The 21,128-nt window shown below is 42.3% G+C and overlaps 1 protein-coding gene across 1 annotated transcript in view; it reads right to left on the reverse strand.

Annotated features, from left to right (window-relative positions):
• Nucleotides 1-21,128, reverse strand: part of DEUP1 (deuterosome assembly protein 1) — a 64,487-nt gene that overhangs the window by 38,685 nt on the left and 4,674 nt on the right. The window contains exons 2-4 of the mRNA XM_067567382.1: nucleotides 14,076-14,210; nucleotides 6,027-6,140; nucleotides 2,390-2,602 (exon numbers count right to left, since the gene is read on the reverse strand). Of these exons, the coding sequence (XP_067423483.1) occupies nucleotides 2,390-2,602; nucleotides 6,027-6,140; nucleotides 14,076-14,210 (462 nt within the window). The remainder of the gene's footprint in view (nucleotides 1-2,389; nucleotides 2,603-6,026; nucleotides 6,141-14,075; nucleotides 14,211-21,128) is intronic.

Consider the following 21,128-nt stretch of genomic DNA (forward strand, 5'->3'; position numbering starts at 1 on the left):
TTCAATGAAGACAGACAGAGGCCATGACCAAAACCTTCAAGAATACTTTCAGAGTAAAGGAAAGGCTGAAAGAAAGTAGCTAATTCTGAATGTGGTCTTGGCCAATCAGAAACTAAAAGAATCTCTTGTGAGATGGGAGAATCATGATATGAAAATATGCATCCTGAAGCTTGAGGACTGAAAACCAATTCCCTGGACTGGAATGGAATTATAGTGGCAAAAGTCACCATCCTGAATTTTTGTGTTTTCACAAAGTTGTTTAGGAGTCTTAGATCTAGAATTGGTTTTCATCTCCCTTCTTCTTTGGGACCAGAAAATACTTGGAGTAAAATCCCTTCCCCCTGTGCTGAATTGGAACTGGTTCTAAGACTCCTAAGCATAGAAGGAGGGTGATCATAAGGAATACAGGGTGGCATCCATTGCTGCTCATACCACTGAAGAGGAGTCTGAATTTATCCTCCTGAATCATCTTTTTCCTTGTAGGTATCAGGGAGGGAACCCCTATGTGGTAGGGTAATTTTGCCAATGAGATATGAGACTCAGAAGAAAGGTCCTCCTCATCATCCAGTTCTGCCAGAAAAAGGTGGAGAAATCTGGTGATATTGGGGAGAAATGTAATTCCAGTGGACTCTGCTTGGATGTGTGTCCTCTGGTAGAAGTCATCGGAACCAATAATGTTGACTGCCTCGAAGAGTGTGTAGTCTGAGGCAGCCAGTTAGTCATCTGTAGTATCAAGGGAGTCATGAGGCTAGGTATCAGAGGTAGCGTAGCAAGGTCCATTGGTACCATCTTGCTAGAAGCAAACTGTTTCTCTCTGTTGCGCCGGTCAGGTTATGAGAGAACTGAAGATGGTTTAGGGACCAAAGCATCCTTGGTACAATGGTTCCTTGAGGAATTCAGAGACTTAGCAGCACTATTAATGCTAGAGGAGCTGGGAGCATCAATGGTACCCAGACTGGGACATGAGGGCATGATCACAGTCGATCACAGTCCTCACAGTCTGTGACACTGAAATCTTTTTTAAATAGGCTCTTTGGGAGGAGAGCTAGAACTCCTTTTCTTAGAGGCCTTCCCCGTAAATTCTGATATCTTTTCCTTCAAAGGTGTAGACAAAAGTGGTACTGAGGTAGACTATGCTCACTCAGAGACTGATGTACGGGGAAGTCTCCTGACCTGGATCTGATGCAGGATGAAGAGAGAGTTCCATCATAAGGAGTTTAAGGCTAATCTTTCAGTTCTTTCTAGCCCTGCTTTTAAGGACTGAGCAGAAATTGCATTTCTGAGGGATGTGTGTGTCCCCCAGACAATGAATGCACTGGGAATGTCTGTCACTGACCGGGATAGCATCCTGGCAGGAGAGGCAATGCTTGAGTCCCAATGATCCTGGCATACCTCCTCAAAGAGAGGGAAACGTCCCAGGAGGAGAAGGTGATCAAAGAAAATAAGTAAAGATTCTCAAGAATAAAAAAAATATCAAATTCTACACTAAATTAAACAAAACACTACAACTCACTGAAAGTTAAAGAGGCAAGCTTGACCAGCTCTAAAGTGGGCATGCTAAACACTCTGTCTCAGGCCTATGTGACTGAGAAGGAACTGAGGGTGTTTTGCCCATGCAGCCCTACATAGCCAGGGTGGATGTGTAGGGCTCAGGTGAAGGCCAAACAGGCACTGATACTGAAAATCTCCAATCAAAGGCATGAGGCATGTGCACACCTGAACTGGAGCATGCATAGGGACACTAGTCAAAGAAGAACTAAACAAGATAACAGTAAGACTGCCTTCCAAGGACAGGACACCCTCACAAGCTCTGGCATAGAAGGCAAGCTGAGGGCAGGAAGGGTATGTTGCAGATGGGGCTGCAGTATACAGCACTGCAGAGATTCTAGACAGCACTGTAGCCCATAAAAACCAGGGGACAGGTTATCATAACTTCAACAGTCTTCAAAAGTTGTGCTACCAGCTCTGCCTATAACAAAATGTATTATCATACAATTTTGTCGATACTTAGGTACAATTTCATTGCATCTTGTGTATTACTCCACGTAAGCCAAACAAACAAAATTTATGAAAGCCATTGATATAGGAGATAAAGTGAATGAATCTGGGTTTCTGTGGTGAAGTGTGAGGTGTAAAAACATAGTTAGACAAGAATAAAATAAATGACAGTACAGCATATCAAAAATATTTGTTTTCTCTTGTGTGTCATTTAAAAGATGGCATATCTGGCAGCACATTATGATTTTGTAAAGAATGTACTTTATGTAAACATCCATATAGGCATCCCAAAGCAATTTTTGAAAAGGTATTCCTAAGTAATTAATGCTTCAACATTAATTCCTTTATCTTTATGTAATTATAGAGAAGAAATACTGTTACTAGTCATTACCTGGCACTGTGTTTGGTACGCTTTTAATTCCTGTTGGAGTTTCAGATTTTCCTCTTGTAACTTATTCCTGTTTATTGCTATTTCATTCACAGTTGACTTTAATTTTTCAATAATGAACTCATCCCTCTCAATTTTGGGTTGGCTGGAGGTAGTTGTGTCTTCCAGTTTCTGGTTCTTATTGCTGATTTGGAATTGGTAATTCTGTGTCTGTTTCTACGGAACAAGAAAATATTTTCAGTGAAATTCAAGAACTGTATTTCATCCCTCTAGGTCCCACCCACTACCATTAAAATCAATAGTTGTCTTTTCATTAACTACAATGGGAGTTGGATAGAACACCACAGAGAGGCTGGTGCATGCTGGAGGATTTCCTTGCTGCTTCTCCAAAGGGCAATGGATGTTTCACTCTTTTTTTAATTGGGCCTCAAATCCCTTGCCCTCAGTGGAAGAATGTGGTAGAAACTGAAAATTTAAGTTTGCAGAATTTCTCAAAGAGTTTTCCCTTCTTATATTTATTTCCCTAGGAGGTAAAGATATAGGTTGTAATGTGAATAAATAATAAGGTGAATGTAATGATATATTTGGAGCACCTAGCTAAAGAAAAATAATCACTTGAGGGCAATTTTGCCTTCCACTACACTGACTTCAATAAGAGTTGTGTATGTGAATTTGAGTGTAGAAATTTTGGCTTTGACTATTACACTAACACCACACAATCCATATATATATATATGTATATATAAACCAGTTAGTTACATAGTAACTGTGTTTCTCTGACGTGATTGCCTACATGGATCCACTCAACTGGGAATAACTGCACTTTCACAATCTTCTAGAAAGCACAGTCACACAGGGATCTGAGCTGAGGGTATCATAAGGGATTGGCCTCCAACCATCCTGTTGATCCTTTCACTAATTAAGGAATCCTTAAACTGAGAGTTGGGGAAGATAGGCAGTGTTTATGGATCCACAGTAACTTTGGAGAATCAGTTACTATGGTAAGTGCTTTTTCTGTTCAAGAATTACCCATGTGGATCCCCACTCCTGGGAGATTAACAAGCGGTAGTAATTGTCCAGAAAAATGACCGCAATACTGCTCTTTCAAATTGGGCATCAGGTCTAGAGCTCACCTGAGAGAGAAATGTTGCATAAAAAAGTGTTCAGAGCTATAAGTAGCCTATTTCATTGATGGAGGCAGAGAGAAGACATGCTATAGATTACCTTAGGCCTTATTTTGTGTGTTCTGATATCTCCTGGTGGCTCAACACCCTTCTAAACTGAGGTAAACTGACCCATGGTTTATACCTCATATTACACAAAGTGCTAGATTGACAAAAGGATTTAGGCACCTAATTGACTGTGGCCATATGCAATCCCAGCATGCCCCCTTGTGGGATGGATTGGTGCAGCAGTGATTCTGCCTCTGTTTCTCTCAGGGCCTTCAGCTGATCTATCCAGCTTCCAATACCTTCCAGGTTGAGGTGATTTAGCCTCCAGGTAGGACACAACAGTTTCACCCCTTCCAAGGTGTCCAAAGTTCAAAATAAACAAAGCAATGTAAACTCTTCCTTTCTCTCAGAGAGGCCCTGATAGGGAGCAGTCCATCACAGATTCTGGCCCTGGCCAGGCTTCTCCCCCACAGTGAGAGCTCAAAATCTGCCCTCCCTCTGAGTCAGCCAGTAACTAAGTTAGGTTCTCCCATTTTAGCTCCTCTCTCAAAACCTGACAGCTCCCTCAAAGACCGATAGCCTGGAACCTGTCTCCTGGATGGCATGGAACTTATTTTTGGATGTGCAGGCTTTTACAGTTGAAGTCTATCAAGACTCCAAGAAATCTACCCTTTGTGCTGGGATTAAAGTGGATTAAAAATTGACTGACCAACTAACTATATATACAAAACAGCAACCCCAAAGCCAATGAGGAGAGCACAGATGACAACTTGCTGCACCTTTTGTGGTCAAGAGGACTGGAAGGTGTGTCAGGCCACTTCAACTATTATAACCCCCAAAATCTATGCAAGGAGGGAGGGATGAGTGGACACAACATACATTACTTTCTAGAAGATTTTTGAGATTTCAATCTGGGGCCATACTTTTCTCATGAGTTGGGAGCAATATGGACAATTATTGAATGAACGCTGATAGTTTGCTCTATTTTCTTTGCAAGTTTTCTTGCAGCAAGGGTCATCCTAATGAACTGGATAATAACTAGAATAAAAGACATGCAACCTAGACAAGAACCTGCAGAAGACCCTCTATGGATCATGCTCTTTTAAAGTAAAACTGAGTATACAATATTTTTCTATATCTAGCTATTCCAAATATTTGTAATACTTACCTTGTTACTTACTCACAATATAAAAGAAAAACAAATAAAAACTACTTCAAGTATCAAGCATTAAGTGTTTCAGAGAGAATTCATCTGAATTTTTGCATATTAATTCTTCTTTAAAGTCACTGTAAATTTAGCAGTGTTTTAGAGAGACAAAATGGGCGAGGTAACATCTTTTATTGGACCAACTTCTGTTGATGAAAGAGAAAAGCTTTCAAGCTTACACAGAGCTTTTATTTGAGTCTGGGAAAGCTACTCAGGGTATGTCTACATTGCGGGCTCCACGGTGATCAATGCAGCGAGATTGATTGAGCGGGTCGTGTAGACCCGCTCAATCAATCCCAGATTGCCTCTCTGGTCAATGCCGATAATCCACCTCCCCGAAATGAGTAAGGCTGCATCAACAGGAGGGCATCTGTGGACAGTTAATACCTCTGTAGTCATTGAACAAAAGAGGTTAGTGGGTTATAGATTGTTGTAATGACCCATATATCCGGGGTCTTTATTGAGTCTATGATTAGTGTCTAAGGGCTAGTCTACACTTAAAACTTACATCGGCACAGCTGTATCAGTAGAGTGTAGTGTATTGTAAGAGCGCTTGTATATCTGTGTTATGTCAAAGGGAGAGAGTTCTCCCGCTGACATAATAAAACCATCTAAACGAGCACTGGTAGCTATGTCGGTGGAAAAGCGTCTCCCATTGACATAGCGCAGTCCACACAAGTGCTTATGTCAGCAAAACTTATGTCGCTCAGGGGTGTGTTTTTTTTCACAACCCTGAGTGACAAAAGTTTTGCTGTTATAAACGCTAATGTAGACAAAAACCTAACAGAGTTATGAATTTAAGCTCCCAGGCTCATCTTTTTGAAGTGTTGTGCAGGTTTTCTTTGAGGATGAGGACTGAGAGTTGGATATGGACTGATTGTTTTGTGAAAAATGTTCACCCATGGGCTATATGGGGCTTTTGTCTTTAATCATTTTTTGTGAGTTCATTTGAGAGCGTAATGATTGTCTCATTTAGTTGTTATTTAGTTATAATAGTTATTAGGGCATTTAATGCACTGAATGAGATACAATACATATTGTGATAGGCATGTGTAGGACCTCTTTCACCAACAGAAGTTGGTCCAATAAAATATTATCGTAGCTACCTCGTCTCTCTAATATCCTGAGACCAACATGATTACAACACCACTAAAAACAGTGTTTTAGAAACACTTTAATATTAGTTAAAACAGCTCTTTAGTTGAACTCATAGTTCACTCAATGCTAGTTTTTTTCTAAAGCAGGAAGGCAGGAACTATACCTGAAATAAATTACACTTCTCAGACAATAATTTTCGCTGAACATCTAAAGAAACTAGATGGTTTTGATATAGCGTCTCCTTTTTATCCCATTCTCTTGATTTTGCTTTAAATTCCTGAAAAAAAGCAAGACAATGTCACTAAGCTTTGAAATAATTTTTCTCCAAGTTGCACTGGTGCACTTTTAAAAATGAACGCTGAGATTTTTTATTGTTCTAAGAAAAGCCATTATTGTAATTATAATGGGGAGGTGTGGCCTCCCTCAGAGATTGACAGAGAGAGAGGGCCACCCACTCTTTGGTGGTTGGAACCAGGAAGTGCACGCCCTCCAGACCAGAAGAAAAGGTCGGGACAGAAACCAGAAGTATAAAAGGCAGGCCTCAGATGAGAAGGAGATGCCAAGGGAGACAGACACCTCCTGCCTGTTGCTGGCGCCCGAGCCCACCGGAGACTCTTGCCATTCCAGGAATGAGCCTGAGCTAGCAGAAGCACCCCCACGTCAAGGAACTGCTGCGGTAACCACTAGCCGTGTATCCCGGGGAGATGGAGGATGACCTGGGACTCAGGTACACCTCAGGGGCTTGTTCCAGAGCAGTGGTCTACATGTTTCAGCTGGAGCCCAGTGGTGGGTCATTCCACCTTTGTCAGGGCCCTGGTCTGAGACCCAGTGGAGTAGGGTGGGACTGGATCCCATACCCCTCTCCCAGGGGTGGCTGCTCACCCTCTTCCTGTGAGCCATAGACTGCATTGGTGCTCACTCCCTGGCTGAGCCCTAGACCATTGGTGCTCACCTCCTGCCTGTGAGCCCTAGACTGTGTGGGTGCTCACCGCTTGCCTGTAAACCCTAGATTGCTTACTGCCCCGCCCTGCCTGAGGGCCGGAGCCTTGGAACCATGCACTGCTTTACCTGGCCCAGTGACTTAAGCCCCAGGATGAGAGGGTTATTCACCTTGTGCACTAACTGAGGTTCTTCAAGATGTGCATCCCTGTGCGTGCTCCACTTTAGGTGTCGGCACGTCCTGCATCCTTGATCAGAGATTTTTACAGCATTACTTGTCCAGGCTGCACGTGCACAGCTCCCATCTTGCGGTGCTCTTGGCGCCTTTTTGGCGCATGTGTGACCTAACACCCTCTGTTCCTTGTTTATCGTAGAGTCCTGTCCTTGAACTCTGAAGTAGAGGGGAGGAGCATGGGTAGTGGAGCACCCCCAGGGACACACATCTCGAAGAACCCTCAGTTATTGCAGAAGAGGAGTGATCCTCTCTTGAGTCTCTTCTTGTTTGAGTGGTGTCCCTGGAGGTGCTCCACTTTAGGGGTGAGGATGCAGTGAGGATTTGTCTATCTTTGCACCATGACATGAATCTATACTATTTCTGCAGGTAAGTTTTCCTTGTTGTTGCTTTCCTACTAAATAGTAGTATGTGTTTAACCTGATCTGAGCATTCTAGCTCTTCTGGGCAGAACCAGTTAGGAACCATGCTGTTAGATGGACCTCTGCAGCTCTGGGTGAAAAATCCGGCCATTGTCCTGGGATAGGAGATCGTATTGAAATGGGAAAGTGATGGGTTTGTATGTTGACATCTGAAGTAGGTTGGAGTACCATATTTGTCTGGGCCATGTGGGTGCTATTATTTATCACTGTCACCCTATTGGCATGTATTTTGTGGATGGGATTCTGGTTGGAAATGCATAGAGTAGGTCTTTATTTCAGTTGAAGAGAAAGGCATCCCCACTGAACCTGGTCCCAGTCCTGCCCTTGAACAGAAAAGAGGGCATTAGTGGTTTTTTGTTATAGCAAAGAGATCAATAACTGGATGGCCCCAGTGTCGAAAAATGTTTTTCAGAACGTTGTTGTTTATTTCCAACTGATGATTTTGGCCAAAGTGTCTGCTGTGGGTGTCTGCGGTGGTGTTTTGGCCAGGTAAGTACGCCACTGATATGCTGATATTGTGCTGGATGCACCAATTCCAGAGTTTCATTTCTTTGTGCATAGGGAATGGGATCTTGCTCTTCCTTGTCGATGGATATAAAACATGCATGTGATGTTGTCTGTTGTTATCTTTATTGTCTTGTTTTCTATGAATGGTAGAAAATGATAGAGCTCTGAGCAGTTTGCAATGCCTGCTAAGAGATTTATGTGCAGACTGGTTTTGTTTTTTGACCACCAAACCTGTATCATGTGGTTGCAGAGATGTGCTTCCCACCCTAGCAGTGATGCATCAGTGGTAATCATGAGTGATGGCAGCTGTTGTGAAAATTGGATTCCCATCATCATGTTGCTATCTCAGGTCCATTATAGTAAGGAATCTTTGACTTTGTTTGGCATAGTCAGTATTCTGTTTAAAATGTGCTTATGTGGTTTGTATACGGAAGCTAGCCATCCCTGTAGGCAGTGCATATGTAGTCAGCATATTGGACAAATGTAGTGGCTACCATATGTCCTAGGAGCGGTAAGTCATTGTGTACAGATACTGTTCGGCTGTTTTTTACCTGTAGTATTAGGTCTATTATGGCCTTGAATCTGGGTGCATGTAATGATGCCCAGACTATTATTGAGTTCAGGTCTGCTCCTATAAACTCCAGTCGCTATGTTAGGTTCAAAGTGGACTTTTCATTGTTTATCTTGAGTCCTAGCTTTTGGAACAACAATATTGTTCAGTGGGTAGCATGGCTAGCCAGTATATGGGTGTGTGTCTTTAACAGGCAGTTGTCTAGGCACAGGAATATTGTGATTCCTTCTCTCTGCAGATGTGCTGCAACTACGGCAAGCACTTCGGAGAAAAACCTTGGTGTTGTAGAAAGGCCAAATGGTAATACCTTATATTGATTCCCAGTCATTCTTAATCTGATAAAACTTCTGTGTGCTGGATGGATAGTGATATGGAAATAGGCGTCTTGAAGATCGAGAGCTGAGAACCAATCCCCTCTTTGCAATGCTGATATTATGGTGGATAATGTGACCATCTTGAATTTTTGTTGCCTTACGAACTTGCTTAGTGACCTCAGATCTAGTATGGGCCTCCATCCTCCACTCTTTTTCTGGATCACAAAGTAATGGGAATAAAAATCTTCACCCTGTGTTGTTGTGGAACGTGTTCTATTGCCCCTATGTGTAGGAGAAGTTTTATTTCTTGAAGCACTTGCACATGAGATGGGTCTCTGAAGAGGGACAGGGAAGGGGGTTGGGTAGGAGGAATGGATGTGAATGGAACTGTATATCCCAACCGGATGATCTCTAATACCCACTTGTCTGAAGTGATCGTTGCCCAGTTGTGACGGAAATTTTGTAGGCGAAACTTGAATTGGGTGGTTGATGTTGTTGGCACTGATTGATGAGGGAGCTCTTTCAAATCTTCGACCAAAGTTTCAAAACTGTTGCTTATTTGATGTTGGTTGAGAGGTGGATGATGTTTGGTGAGCTTATTGGCATTTTTGTGGTCTCTATTTGCCTCTTTGTGGCTCACCAATGCAAATAGTATGGATATCTGCGAGCATATGGTTGAAACCTATATTGTTTTCTCCTTGTTGCCGGAGTGTAGATTCCAAGGGTTTGTACGGTCGCTTGTGAGTCTTTCATCGTGTGAAGTACTTCACTCGTCTTCTCCGCAAAAAACTTCAACTTTGTCAAACAGGAGAGCTTCTATTTTTGCCTGTAATTCTCTAGGCAGGCCAGCAGAGTGGAGCCACGAGGCCCTATGCATAACAATCGCTGTGGCTGTCATTCTGGTCACAGTATCATCTATATCTAGATGTCTTCAAAACATTTCCACAGAGAAGCCTGTAGAGCAGTTCTAGCAATGAGTTGGCCTTCATTAATAAGTTATCTGAATTGTTCCCTCTTGTTATATGGCATGTCATTAATGAATTCTGAAATTTTGTCATATATGTCATGGTCATAGTTGGACAATAAAGCTGCACAGTTGGCTATTCTCAGTTGTAATGTTGATGATGAGTATACTTTTCTGCCTAATAAGTCTAATATTTTCCAGTCTTTATCATGGGGCGGTGATTTATAGCTGGTTTGCTGCATCAATGACATGGGAATTTGGGTGGGGGGACAGAAATTCCATCCCTTTAGCAGGGATGACATATTTTCTATCAATCCTTTTACATGTGCGTGGAATGGTAGCCGGTGTCTGCCAGATGTTATTAGCTGGCTCCATAAGTGCTTCATTCATGGGTAATTTAATATTTGATGAGGTTGTAGCATGAAGGATCCTTAGCAGTTTATGGTGGGGTTCTGTGATTTCCTCAAGGGGAATTTCCAGGTTTTCCATTACTCTCTTAAACAGCTTGTGGAAATGTTTGAAGACATTCATGGCTGTGAGTGGAGTAGGAATTATCGTCTCATCTGGTGAGGGGGAGTCGTCATGTCTAGGAGAAGATGGTTTTTGGTCAAGGCTTTCCTCCCTTTCTTGCATGGTTTCTGGGGTGGGTTCAGACAGAGATGGAGCAGAACTTGTAGTGGATCTAGGTTTGCATTTATGAGGGCTGGATGATCTACTATCAGCTCTGGAGTTGTTTGACCATACGCCCCAATTCTTCAATTGCTGTCATACTGCATGGGTGGACCATGCCATGGAAATGCACTGGCTTCCTTACAAGGTGTATATTGGGAGGAAAATTCAGCTCCCTCTGCCTTGCTGTCATCTCCACTTGAAAATGGTATTTGGGAGAGAGATTCATCATGTGGAAACTATAATGGGGAATTGTCCGTCTCTGGCAACGGTGACTGTGGAGATGATGTTAATACTATCTCAGTCTGATGACAGTGGTGCTGTTTCTGCTTTTGCTTTTGCTTTTGCTTTTGAGACGGTGCTGATGTCACTGCCGCATCTAATGTTGGTGCCATGGTCAGCTTTGGTGCCATTGTTGGCTCCTTGTCAGCTGTTGGTGCCGGTATTGTCTTCAGTGCCGAAGTCGGTGCTGAGACTTTTTTCGGTGCCGTGATCATCACTGGTGCCGGAGCCAAAGATTTGCTGTAGTCAGTGCAGTGACATCTGTTGGCACCATGGCTGTGATGGTTGACTGTTGGTTCAGTGATATTTGATCCATCTCCTTTGTCAGTGCTGTGCTGGAGGAGGTTGGTTTGTTTTTATCTCTCGACTCTGCATTGGGATGTTTCAAGTCCTTCGGTGCCAGGGCCCGAATCATATCTAAGGAACCTGGTGCCTCATAGGTACTGAGTCCTGGGGCTGTTAGCCCTGTGGGTGAATTCTCTTCTTTACTGTATCCCTCTTAGGAGATGTGGAGGCTCTTTTCCTTGGATTTTTTCCTGATGTTTCTGAAGGGGGGATCTCTAGCCCCGGGTCAGAGGAGGGTCTCAGAAACTTCTCCATAAAGATAAATTTCAACCACAGATCCCTCTCTCTTCTGGCTTTGGCTTTAAGATTTTTTACAATGCACTCACTTTTGTGGTACATTCCCTTCACCCAGGCAGTGGACCCATTGAGAGTGGCTGTCAGATGTTAGGATGGCATCTCTATATACACCTCTGAAAGTCTGGTGAAGCAGGCATGGTGTAATTTCTTTATTACCAGGAAATTGTTCTACTCTATCTAAGTGGGGAGTTAAGAAGAGGGAAAGAGAAGGGAATTTTTTTTAAAGGGAAGGTATGTAAGGTTAACTACTGATTAAACTAAGGTAATTATTGACTAAACTAAGCTGTTTCTAAAAGTTATTTGTAGTAGGACAAGTTAAGTCAGGAACTGCTGAGGGCTCCATCTCGGACTGTGGACAGTTGAGAAGAACTGAGGGGATCAGATTGCGCATGTGCCAACAGCACCGCCAGATAGGAGCTGAGCACACATGGCCTGGACAAGTACAGTCGTAAAGATTTCCGGTCAAGGATGCGGGATGTGCCGACACCTAAAGTGGAACACCCACTGGGACACCACTCAAAGAACTGCTAAATCTTCCCCTTGGCTTAGGCTGTTACTCCAGGGTGGCTTCCCTCAGAGCTTGACAGTGAGGGGGGGTTGACAGCGAGGCAGGGCCACCCACCCCTGCCCACCTACAGTAATTCATACATATTTATTATTAATAATGAGGGACAATCAAATCTGTGGAAAGACAAGAAGGAAGCAAATGTAAAAAGAGAGTCTTTTCATTTTTTGCAGCAAAAGAAAATTCCAGCACTTGAAAAAGCTGTTATTCTGAGCAAACTGAATAATATGCACAATAAATGAAGTAAAATGTTAGAAACATTTTTAAAGCCTCATGTTTCTTCAGCTATTGTAGACATTAGAGGCCTGATTCACCACTGTGTTACTCCAGTTTTTGCAGTGTAATTATTTTGATTTCAATAGAGTTATGCCAGTAAAAACTGGAATAAATGCAGTAGTAAGTCAGGCTGTTGATGTTCAGATGAACAATTTCAATGCTGGAATTATTATATTTTTTCTTAAGAATGTGGGAGGGCATTTCCTCTTGCCCTCTTTTTTGCTGCTGGTTCTGGTTATGGGTTTTTTAGTTTGAGGGGTAGGAGGAATTCCTGTTTTGAGTCCACAAAGTTTAAATCCAAACCTGTTTAGCAATTTGTATTATTTTCATATTTCTGTAATGGAACTGCGTGTGTTTTAATTAGTTGTTTAAAGGTATTAGAATTTAAATAGTCAAAACTAGACCTTGAAGATTATACCCAACAAGGACATATAAAAGTGGGGGGGGGGGGGAGGGAGGATGGGGGGAAGCAGAGGCACACATCCCTCCCAATAATCACTGGAGGAACACAGCTCCTCTAGCCCCTGGGGTTGTGATGGGGACACAGAATGCGCCCCTCCAAAACCAGTCAATTTTAATTTCCTGTACCCGCCCCCGATACCCAATAAAATAATTAGGAGATTGTTACCAGAGAATGTTGCTTTTTCCGTTTTGATAAAGAATCAAAGTAACTATGCATTGATTTACACAAAAAAACCCTAAAATATCTTTACAATGCAGATTAGGAACTTCATTAATCCGAAGAGAAATGTAAGTTCCAGAAACCTAGATGAATTTGTGTAGTTACTCCGTGTAATTTATGAGTTTTGAAAAGTCAGATTCTGTTTGCTGCTGAAGGTAAACAGTGGCATCTATGCCCTATGAAGCTGACTGAGCCATAATTTTTCTATCCTTTTATTACTGTCAGTTTCTGAATTCTAAGCAAATGTAAACAACCTTTATTTTCTTCTTCACAGCATCAGATACAAGGCGTACTTGGATTACAAAGCGAAGACTGCAGGTTCAAGGCCCTAGTAGAGTACTGCTGAGCTTTAGTAGATTTTCATTATAGTAATTTTCTTAAAACTAGACTCTGCTGAACACATTCCAAACATTCATTTTTCATTCTGCATAATTTACCAACTGGTAGCATTGTGCTGCATTATATTCATGTTCAAACCTTGGATAAGGTCATTCTCAGATTTGCAGGTTCTGAAAGTATCATGGAAGAGATATATTTAGCTCTGGGTGGATGCATAAATCATGCATTACTCTAGTAGTAACAAGTGTTAGCAACTCTGGAGTCCAAGGCTTGGCAGATTTTATAATGGATTTTCCATGTGGAAGAGACAGCCACACTTCTACTGGAGGGCTGGTGATGTGCCCTATCAGGAAGGAACAATCCTCTGTAAATGGAAGGAGTTAATCCTATGATCTGTGTTATGCAAGAAGTCAGACTAGATAATCAGAATAGTCCCTTCTAGCCTTGAAATCTAGTAAAATTAATGAATAGTGACCATAACATGAAACCCTTAGAGCAGCCCCCTGAATACAAAATTTCTCCTGAATCACCACCTTATTGAATAATATGTCCCGCAGTGATTATGGACAGAGTAACTATTTCTTTCAAATTTAAATTTATGAGCTGGCGGATCGACATTAACAGGGCTAAAACCAGCATTAATAAAATTTATTATGCCTCTGAAGAACAGAAAACAACATCAACACATGGTTCTTACCATATTGTATATAGAACACTACATGCTTACAGGATTTACAGCCTGCAACTGTAAACCAAATATGAATTCTGAAGATGTACTAGGTCTACTATAATAGCAAAATATACTTACCTCCAATTTCTGGTTTAAATTGCTCAGTTCAAATGGAGTTTCCAGATTTTCTGCACATTTTTCTTTACCATGAACACTATCTTGTTTTATCTGGTGTAACTGTAGTTTTTCATAGCTATGTGTCAGTTTACAAAACTAAAAATGAAAGGAGATATGAATATTAAGAATATATGTCACTCTTCTATCTTAGATAATCTTTTATTTAAGTCATAACTGGCAAATACTGCAAAGTTTAAACATTCTAATTAGTGGACTTCTGTAACAAAAGCACCAGTTACTAAAATTAAATTATTAAAGATGAACAAGACTAAGCTTTCATATATTTATTAACTGCCCAGTTAAACACAGATTTACTTCACAGTTGTTTTTTTCTGTGGAAATTTTATATGGCACTTTTGTTTTTAACCATGCAAAGTCAATTCTTGTACTGTGTTTATATGAATTGTTTTACATTTGTTTAGTGCCATCTCATGTTGACAATTTTTAAAAGTACTTCAGTAACCAGAATGAGAGATTAACTGCTTTATATTCACTTATTCATGAAGACCTTTAGCTGTGTAAAATATTTAAATGCTTAATTGTAACATGAAAACTGTTGACATATTAAAGACATCATGGTTCCATTATCTTGGGATCATCTGGTACCAAATAATACTAAATATAACTCTGCATACTGATACCGATAATGAAGGGATGGCTCTGAAGCCATGGAAAGAGTTCGGAGGTAGCCAACAGGAGGACAAAGAACCACCCAGGTGCTGGGCACAGATTGGAAGAAGGTAAGCTAAGCAGGGTAAAGTAAGGGAATCAGGCAGTAGAAGGGGGATTCTCAGAGATGTTTAGGTGGAAAGAACTCGGCTATTCTTAAAATGGCCATCGTCAGTGACAAATGCGGAAAGCAAAAGGGGCAGGGGGCAATTGAATCCAGGAGAGAATGATGTATGGCTTTAAAAGCAAGAACAAGAAGTTTGGACTTTGTATATGTAGAGCAATGGGAAATTAATGAGGGGATTCAAATCAGGGTTGAAATGGTCCGAGCGGTGGGTAACAAGAGAATTTTGACAACATGGATGCCAAGACGAGAGAGAAGGAAATTATGTTAATTGATGTGGAAGTTGTTCAGCATGTAGACAAATAATTTAGCTGTTAAGATGCATAGGAAGGGTCAGACTTTAATATTATGAAGGTTGAGCAGATAGAATTTGCTCTTGCCCTGGATGTGCAGAAGAAACGCCCACAAAGGCACAATTTTCATGAAAGATTACATTTATTATGCAGAAATTCTATGGGCTAATTTATACAAGAGGTCACACTAAATAATCACAATGGTCCTTTCTGGTCTTGGGATCTATGATCGCTTAATTGTGAGTCTCAGTAAGAAGGAGGATGGTGAAATTGTTTGCAGCAACAGAAAATGATGGCAATAGAGAGCATTTGGAGAAAAAAATTAGCTCATTTTTAACTTGAGATGATGGCAAGCCATCCAAGATACTAGAGTGAAAGTAGGAAATGTGAGACTGTAAGACAGGATTTAAATCTGATTTAATTTATGGATTACTTCATTGTACCAAAATCCACACCATAACTAGTGCTAAAAAGACAATTACTTACCTGTACAGTAACTGTTTTCTTCGATGTGTTGTGCACATATATATTTCACTGTAGGTGTAAGTGCACCTAATGTATTCAGGTCAGAGACTTTTGCCAGCACTATCACCAGGCAGCACAACAGGCAGCACTTGCTCTCCTTATGCTCAGAACTGAGGCATAAAAGAGGTGTGATAGCAGCTTCCCTCACTGTTCCTTCACACTGCTGCCTATCTAATACCTGAAGTACAGGGAAGGCAGGAGGATTGTAGAATGTACATGTGCACAACACATCTTGAAGAACAACAGTTACTGTACAGGTAAATAACTGTTCTTCCTCCTAGGTGATTGTGCACATATACAATCCACTGCAGATCACTGGTCAGCAGGTTCCTAACAGTCAATAGGACTATAGATTACAGTACATAGTAGAACCTCAGAGTTATGAACACCAGAGTTACGAACTGATCAGTCAACCACATGCCTCATTTGGAACTGAAAGTACACAATCAGGAAGAAGCAGAGACAAAGAAAAGAAAAGCAAATACAGCACAGTACTGTGTATAACAAACTACTAAAAAAATAAAGGGAAAATGTAAAAAATCTGACAAGGTAAGGAAACTGTTACTGTGCTTGTTTCGTTTAAATAAAGATTAAAGCTATATTGAGTCAATGTTCAATTGTAAACTTTTGAAAGAACAACCATAATGTTTTGTTTAGAGTTACAAACATTTCAGAGTTACGAACAACCTCCACTCCCGAGGTATTTGTAACTCTGAGGTTCTACAGTACTCCCGTTTATCGGAAAGCCTATTATCTAAACCTCTGCATCATCCGAATCCCTGCACAGCTCATGTATCTCATGCTGGGAGATGAGGAAGGGATTCGGATAACGCGGAGGTTCAGATAATAGAGCAGAGAGCCCAAGACAGGTCACCAAGGAGGAAAATGAACCCTTGGTCGCAGAGGAGGCCACCCTCCTGCGGCAGCACAGGGAGCCCTCTCCATCCCCTCTGTCATGGGAATGAGTGAAGAGGGCTCCAAGAGCCGCCACAGGGCTGGTCACACCCAATCTCTGCAGGCACAAGGTGCTGGGGGAGGCTGTGGGCAGAACAGAGAGCTACAGCCAGGAATGTAAGAAAGAGGAGATGCCCCCAGCCACGAGGGATGCCACCCTGTTGAATGGCTTCTGCCCTCTCGATTATCCAAACTCCCGGTTATCTGAAGAAAATCCATGTTCCCCACACTATTTGGATAATCATGAGTACACTGTATTTAAAAAAAGACTGCAACACCGTCTTGCTGAAGTTTGCATCATCTCAGGAAGCTTGAGTAATAACATAGTATCTATAGAAGGTATGTACAGATAATCACGTTGCTGCTTTTGCAGATGTCCACTATATGAATGTTGCTTAAGAATCTTGATGAGTTAGACTGAGTCTTAGTAGAGTGGGTCCTTACCCTTGCTGAAGGAGAGACTTTAGCAAGATCATAGCAAAGCTTGATGCAATCCAAAATCCAGTGCAAGGTGCACTGAGCCGTTACTGGTTGTCCTTAAATTCTTTCAGCATAGGCTACAAATAGTCTGGGAGAGGATCTGAAAGACTTTGTACAGTGCAGGTAAAATGACAAAACCCTGCGAATGTCCAAAATGTGAAGCTTTTCTTCAGCCTTGGAAGAATGAGGTTTCAGGAAGAATACTGGAAGATGAATATTCTGGTTAAGGTGGAAAGCTGATACTAATTTAGGCATAAATGTAAGGTGTGGCCTAAGAGAAACTTTGTAGAAAACTATATAAGGAGGGACAGCTAGAAGTGCCTGAAGCACTGACATTCTCCTACCAGAGGTAATTGCTACCAAGAACGCTGTTTTCATTGATAATAAAGGCAGAGATATTGTTGCCAGAGGTTTAAATTGGGGATCTGCTAAGCAGGACAGTACTAAATTCAGATCTCATGAAGGTACTGGACTGGATACAGATGGGTACATGTTAAAAGGCTTTTAGTAAGATGTTGTTCTTTATACTGAGGTTCCACAAGTGAATTGCTTACTGGCACAGCGGGGATGATCTTGCACTTCCCTACTTGTTCAGGGAAAGCATACCAATCATGTTGTCCATGATAACTTGAACCACCTCATTCCTGATGGTAGACCTAAACATCTCAGAGGCCCAAGTAAAGATTGAAGCTCATGAACATTTATATGGTGTGAAACTTCCCGAGGAGACCAAACTGCTTGTACCTGAAGTTGACAGAGATGGGTCCCCCAACCTTTGGTGGATGCATCTGTTACAAGAGTCATAGTTGGTTCTTGTGGTAAAAGGGGAACTCCTTTGCATATGTTCTGAGAGGCCAACCATGAGTACAGGGACTGAAGCACTTGTGCAGGTAGGCAAATCAGCAGTTCCAGTGAATTCCTGATTGGCTTATATATCCAGTGGAGCCAGGCCTGTAGACATCTGAAATGAAGTCTGGCATGGAACTGATGGGCAGGATTCCCTGGGAGGCTAATATGAGGGGGAAAGGAATCCAAGAGAGCTGGCTGTATTTTAAAGAAACCTTATTGAGGGCACAGGAGCAAACCATCCCGATGTGCAGAAAGAATAGCAAATATGGTAGGCGTCCAGCTTGGCTTAACAAAGAAGTCTTTGGCGAACTTAAACACAAAAAAGAAGCTTACAAGAAGTGGAAGCTTGGTCAAATGACTAGGGAGGATTATAAAAATACTACTCGAACATGCAGGAATGAAATCAGGAAGGCCAAAGCACAATTGGAGTTGCAGCTAGCAAGGGACGTGAAGGGGAACAAGAAGGGTTTCTACAGATATGTTGCCAACAAGAGGGAAGATTAGGGAAAGTGTGGGCCCTTAGAGAATGGGGAGGCAACCTAGTGACAGAGGATGTGGAGAAAGCTGAGGTACTCAATGCCTTTTTTGCCTCTGTCTTCACAGACAAGGTCAGCTCCCAGACTGCTTCACTGGGTGGCACAGAATGGGAAGGAGGTGAAGATCCCGCAGTGCTAAAGGAATGGGTCCTAGACTATTTAGAAAGATTGGACATACACAAGTCCATGAGGCCGGATGCAATGCACCCGAGGGTGCTGAGGGAGTTGGCTGAGGTGATTTCAGAACCATTGGCTATTATCTTTGAAAGCTCGTGGCAATTGGGGGAGGTCCCTGAGGACTGGAAAAAAGCAAATATAGTGCCCATCTTCAAAAAGGGAGGAAAGAGGATCCAGGGAACTACAGACCAGTAAGCCTCACTTCAATACCTGGAAAAATCATGGAGCAGGTCCTTAAGGAATCCATTTTAAGGCACTTGGAAGAGAGGAAGGTGATCAGGAACAGTCAACATGGATTCACCAAGGGAAAGTCATGCATGACCAACCTGATTGCTTTCTATGATGAGGTGACTGGCTCTGTGGATGTGCGGTAGATGTGAGATACCTTGACTTTAGCAAAGCTTTTGATACGGTCTCTCACAGTATTCTTATCAGCAAGTTAAAGAAGTATGGGTTGGATGAATGGACTATAAAATGGATAGAGAACTGGCTAGAGCATAGGGCTCAACGAGTAGTGATCAATGGCTCCATGTCTAGCTGGCAACCGGTCACAAGCGGAGTTCCCCAGGGGTCGGTCCTGAGGCCGGTTTTGTTCAACATCTTCATTAATGATCTGGAGGATGGGATAGATTGCACCCTCATCAAGTTTGCGGATGACACTAAGCTGGGGGGAGTGGTAGATACCCTGAAAGGTAGGGATAGGATACAGAAGGACCTAAACAAACTGGAGGATTGGCCCAAAAGAAATCTGATGAGGTTCAACAAAGACAAGTGCAGAGTCCTCCACTTAGGAAGGAAGAATCCCATGCACAGCTATAGACTGGGGACCGACGAGCTAGGCAGCAGCTCTGCAGAAAAGGACTTGGGGGTAACAGTGGATAAAAAGCTGGATATGAGTCAGCAGTGTGCCCTGGTTGTCAAGAAGGCTAATAGCATATTGGGCTGCATTAGGAGGTGTATTGCCAGCAGGTCGCGGGAAGTGATTATTCCCCTCTATTCGGCATTGGCATTTAGAGTATTGTGTCCAGTTTTGGGCCCCTCACTACAAAAAGGATGTTGACAAGTTGGAGAGAATCCAGCGGAGGGCAACAAAAATGATTAGGGGGCTGGAGCACAGGACTTATGAGGAGAGGCTAAGGAAACTGGGCTTGCTTAGCCTTCAAAAGAGAAGAATGAGGGGGTATTTGATAGCAGCCTTTAACTACCTGAAAGGGGGTTCCAGGGAGGATGGGGCTAGACTGGTCTCAGTGGTGGCAGATAACAGAACAAGGAGCAACGGTCTCAAGTTGCAGTTGGGGAGGTCTGGTTTGGACATTAGGAAAAAGTTTTTCATTAGGTGGGTGGTGAAGCACTGGAATGGGTTACCTAGGGAGGTGGTGGAATCTCCATCTTTAGAGGTTTTTAAGGTGCAGCTTGACAAAGCACTGGCTGGGATGATATAGCTGAGGTTAGTCCTGCTTTGAGCAGGGGGTTGGACTAGATGACCTCTGAGGTCCCTTCCAACTCTAATATTCTATGATTCTTTGTGAAGTCACATACATGCACAAGGCCATATGACCTAGTAGTTGCAGACAAACATATTGCTGTCTTGGGTTGGACCTGAGACTTTCAAACAGTGAGACTATGGTCTGAAACCTGACAATGGGGAGGTATGCCCTGGTGACTGTGGCACTGAGATCTTCTCTTATGAAAGTTATCCACTGTGTCAGTTTTAATGTAGATTTCAGTACATTCAGTTTTGGGCCTAGAAAAGGGAATAGCAATATGATTATGAGGATGCTGTTTTGGACACGGGTGCAAACTGGCCAATTGTCCAGGGCAGGAAATATTTGGACACCTAGGCAGTGCAGATAGGCTGCTATCACTGTCATTCACTTGATGAATAACCTGGGGTCTTCAAAAAGGGAATCATCATTTATTGGTAGTGCTTGGTGTGTGCTATGAACCAAAGCCAAGGTGTATTTCCACATGAATGTAAGTGTCCTGCAAATAGAGGGCTGTATACCAATCTCCAGGAAAGGGATCATAGAAGCAAAGGTGACCAACCCAAGTGTGATCTTCTTGATGAATCAGTTCAGTTTTCTTAGATCTAGAATGGGTTGAAGGACATCTTTCTTTTTTGGGAATTAGAAAGTACTAGGAATAGAAATCTTTCCCTTTTTGTGGTAAGGAACATTCTCAATCACTCCCACTTCAAAAAGAGACTCTACTTTGTGAAGAAAGACAGTCTCAAAAATACGTCCCTGAAAAGGAACAGGGAAGATGGGTTTGGAAGGGGAGAGAGTTGAACTGGCTGACGTATCTCCCTTCTTTACTGTGCTGGACACCCACTTGTCCAATGTAATCTCTTTCCAAGCGCTGTAAAAGAGAGAGAGAGAGATGCTTTCCTTCTGGGGGGGAAGATGAT

Source organism: Emydura macquarii, unplaced genomic scaffold (assembly GCF_026122565.2).
Source record: "Emydura macquarii macquarii isolate MOO-44397 ecotype Brisbane River unplaced genomic scaffold, CSIRO-AGI_Emac_v2 contig_318, whole genome shotgun sequence".
NCBI classification, from domain to species: Eukaryota; Metazoa; Chordata; order Testudines; family Chelidae; genus Emydura; species Emydura macquarii.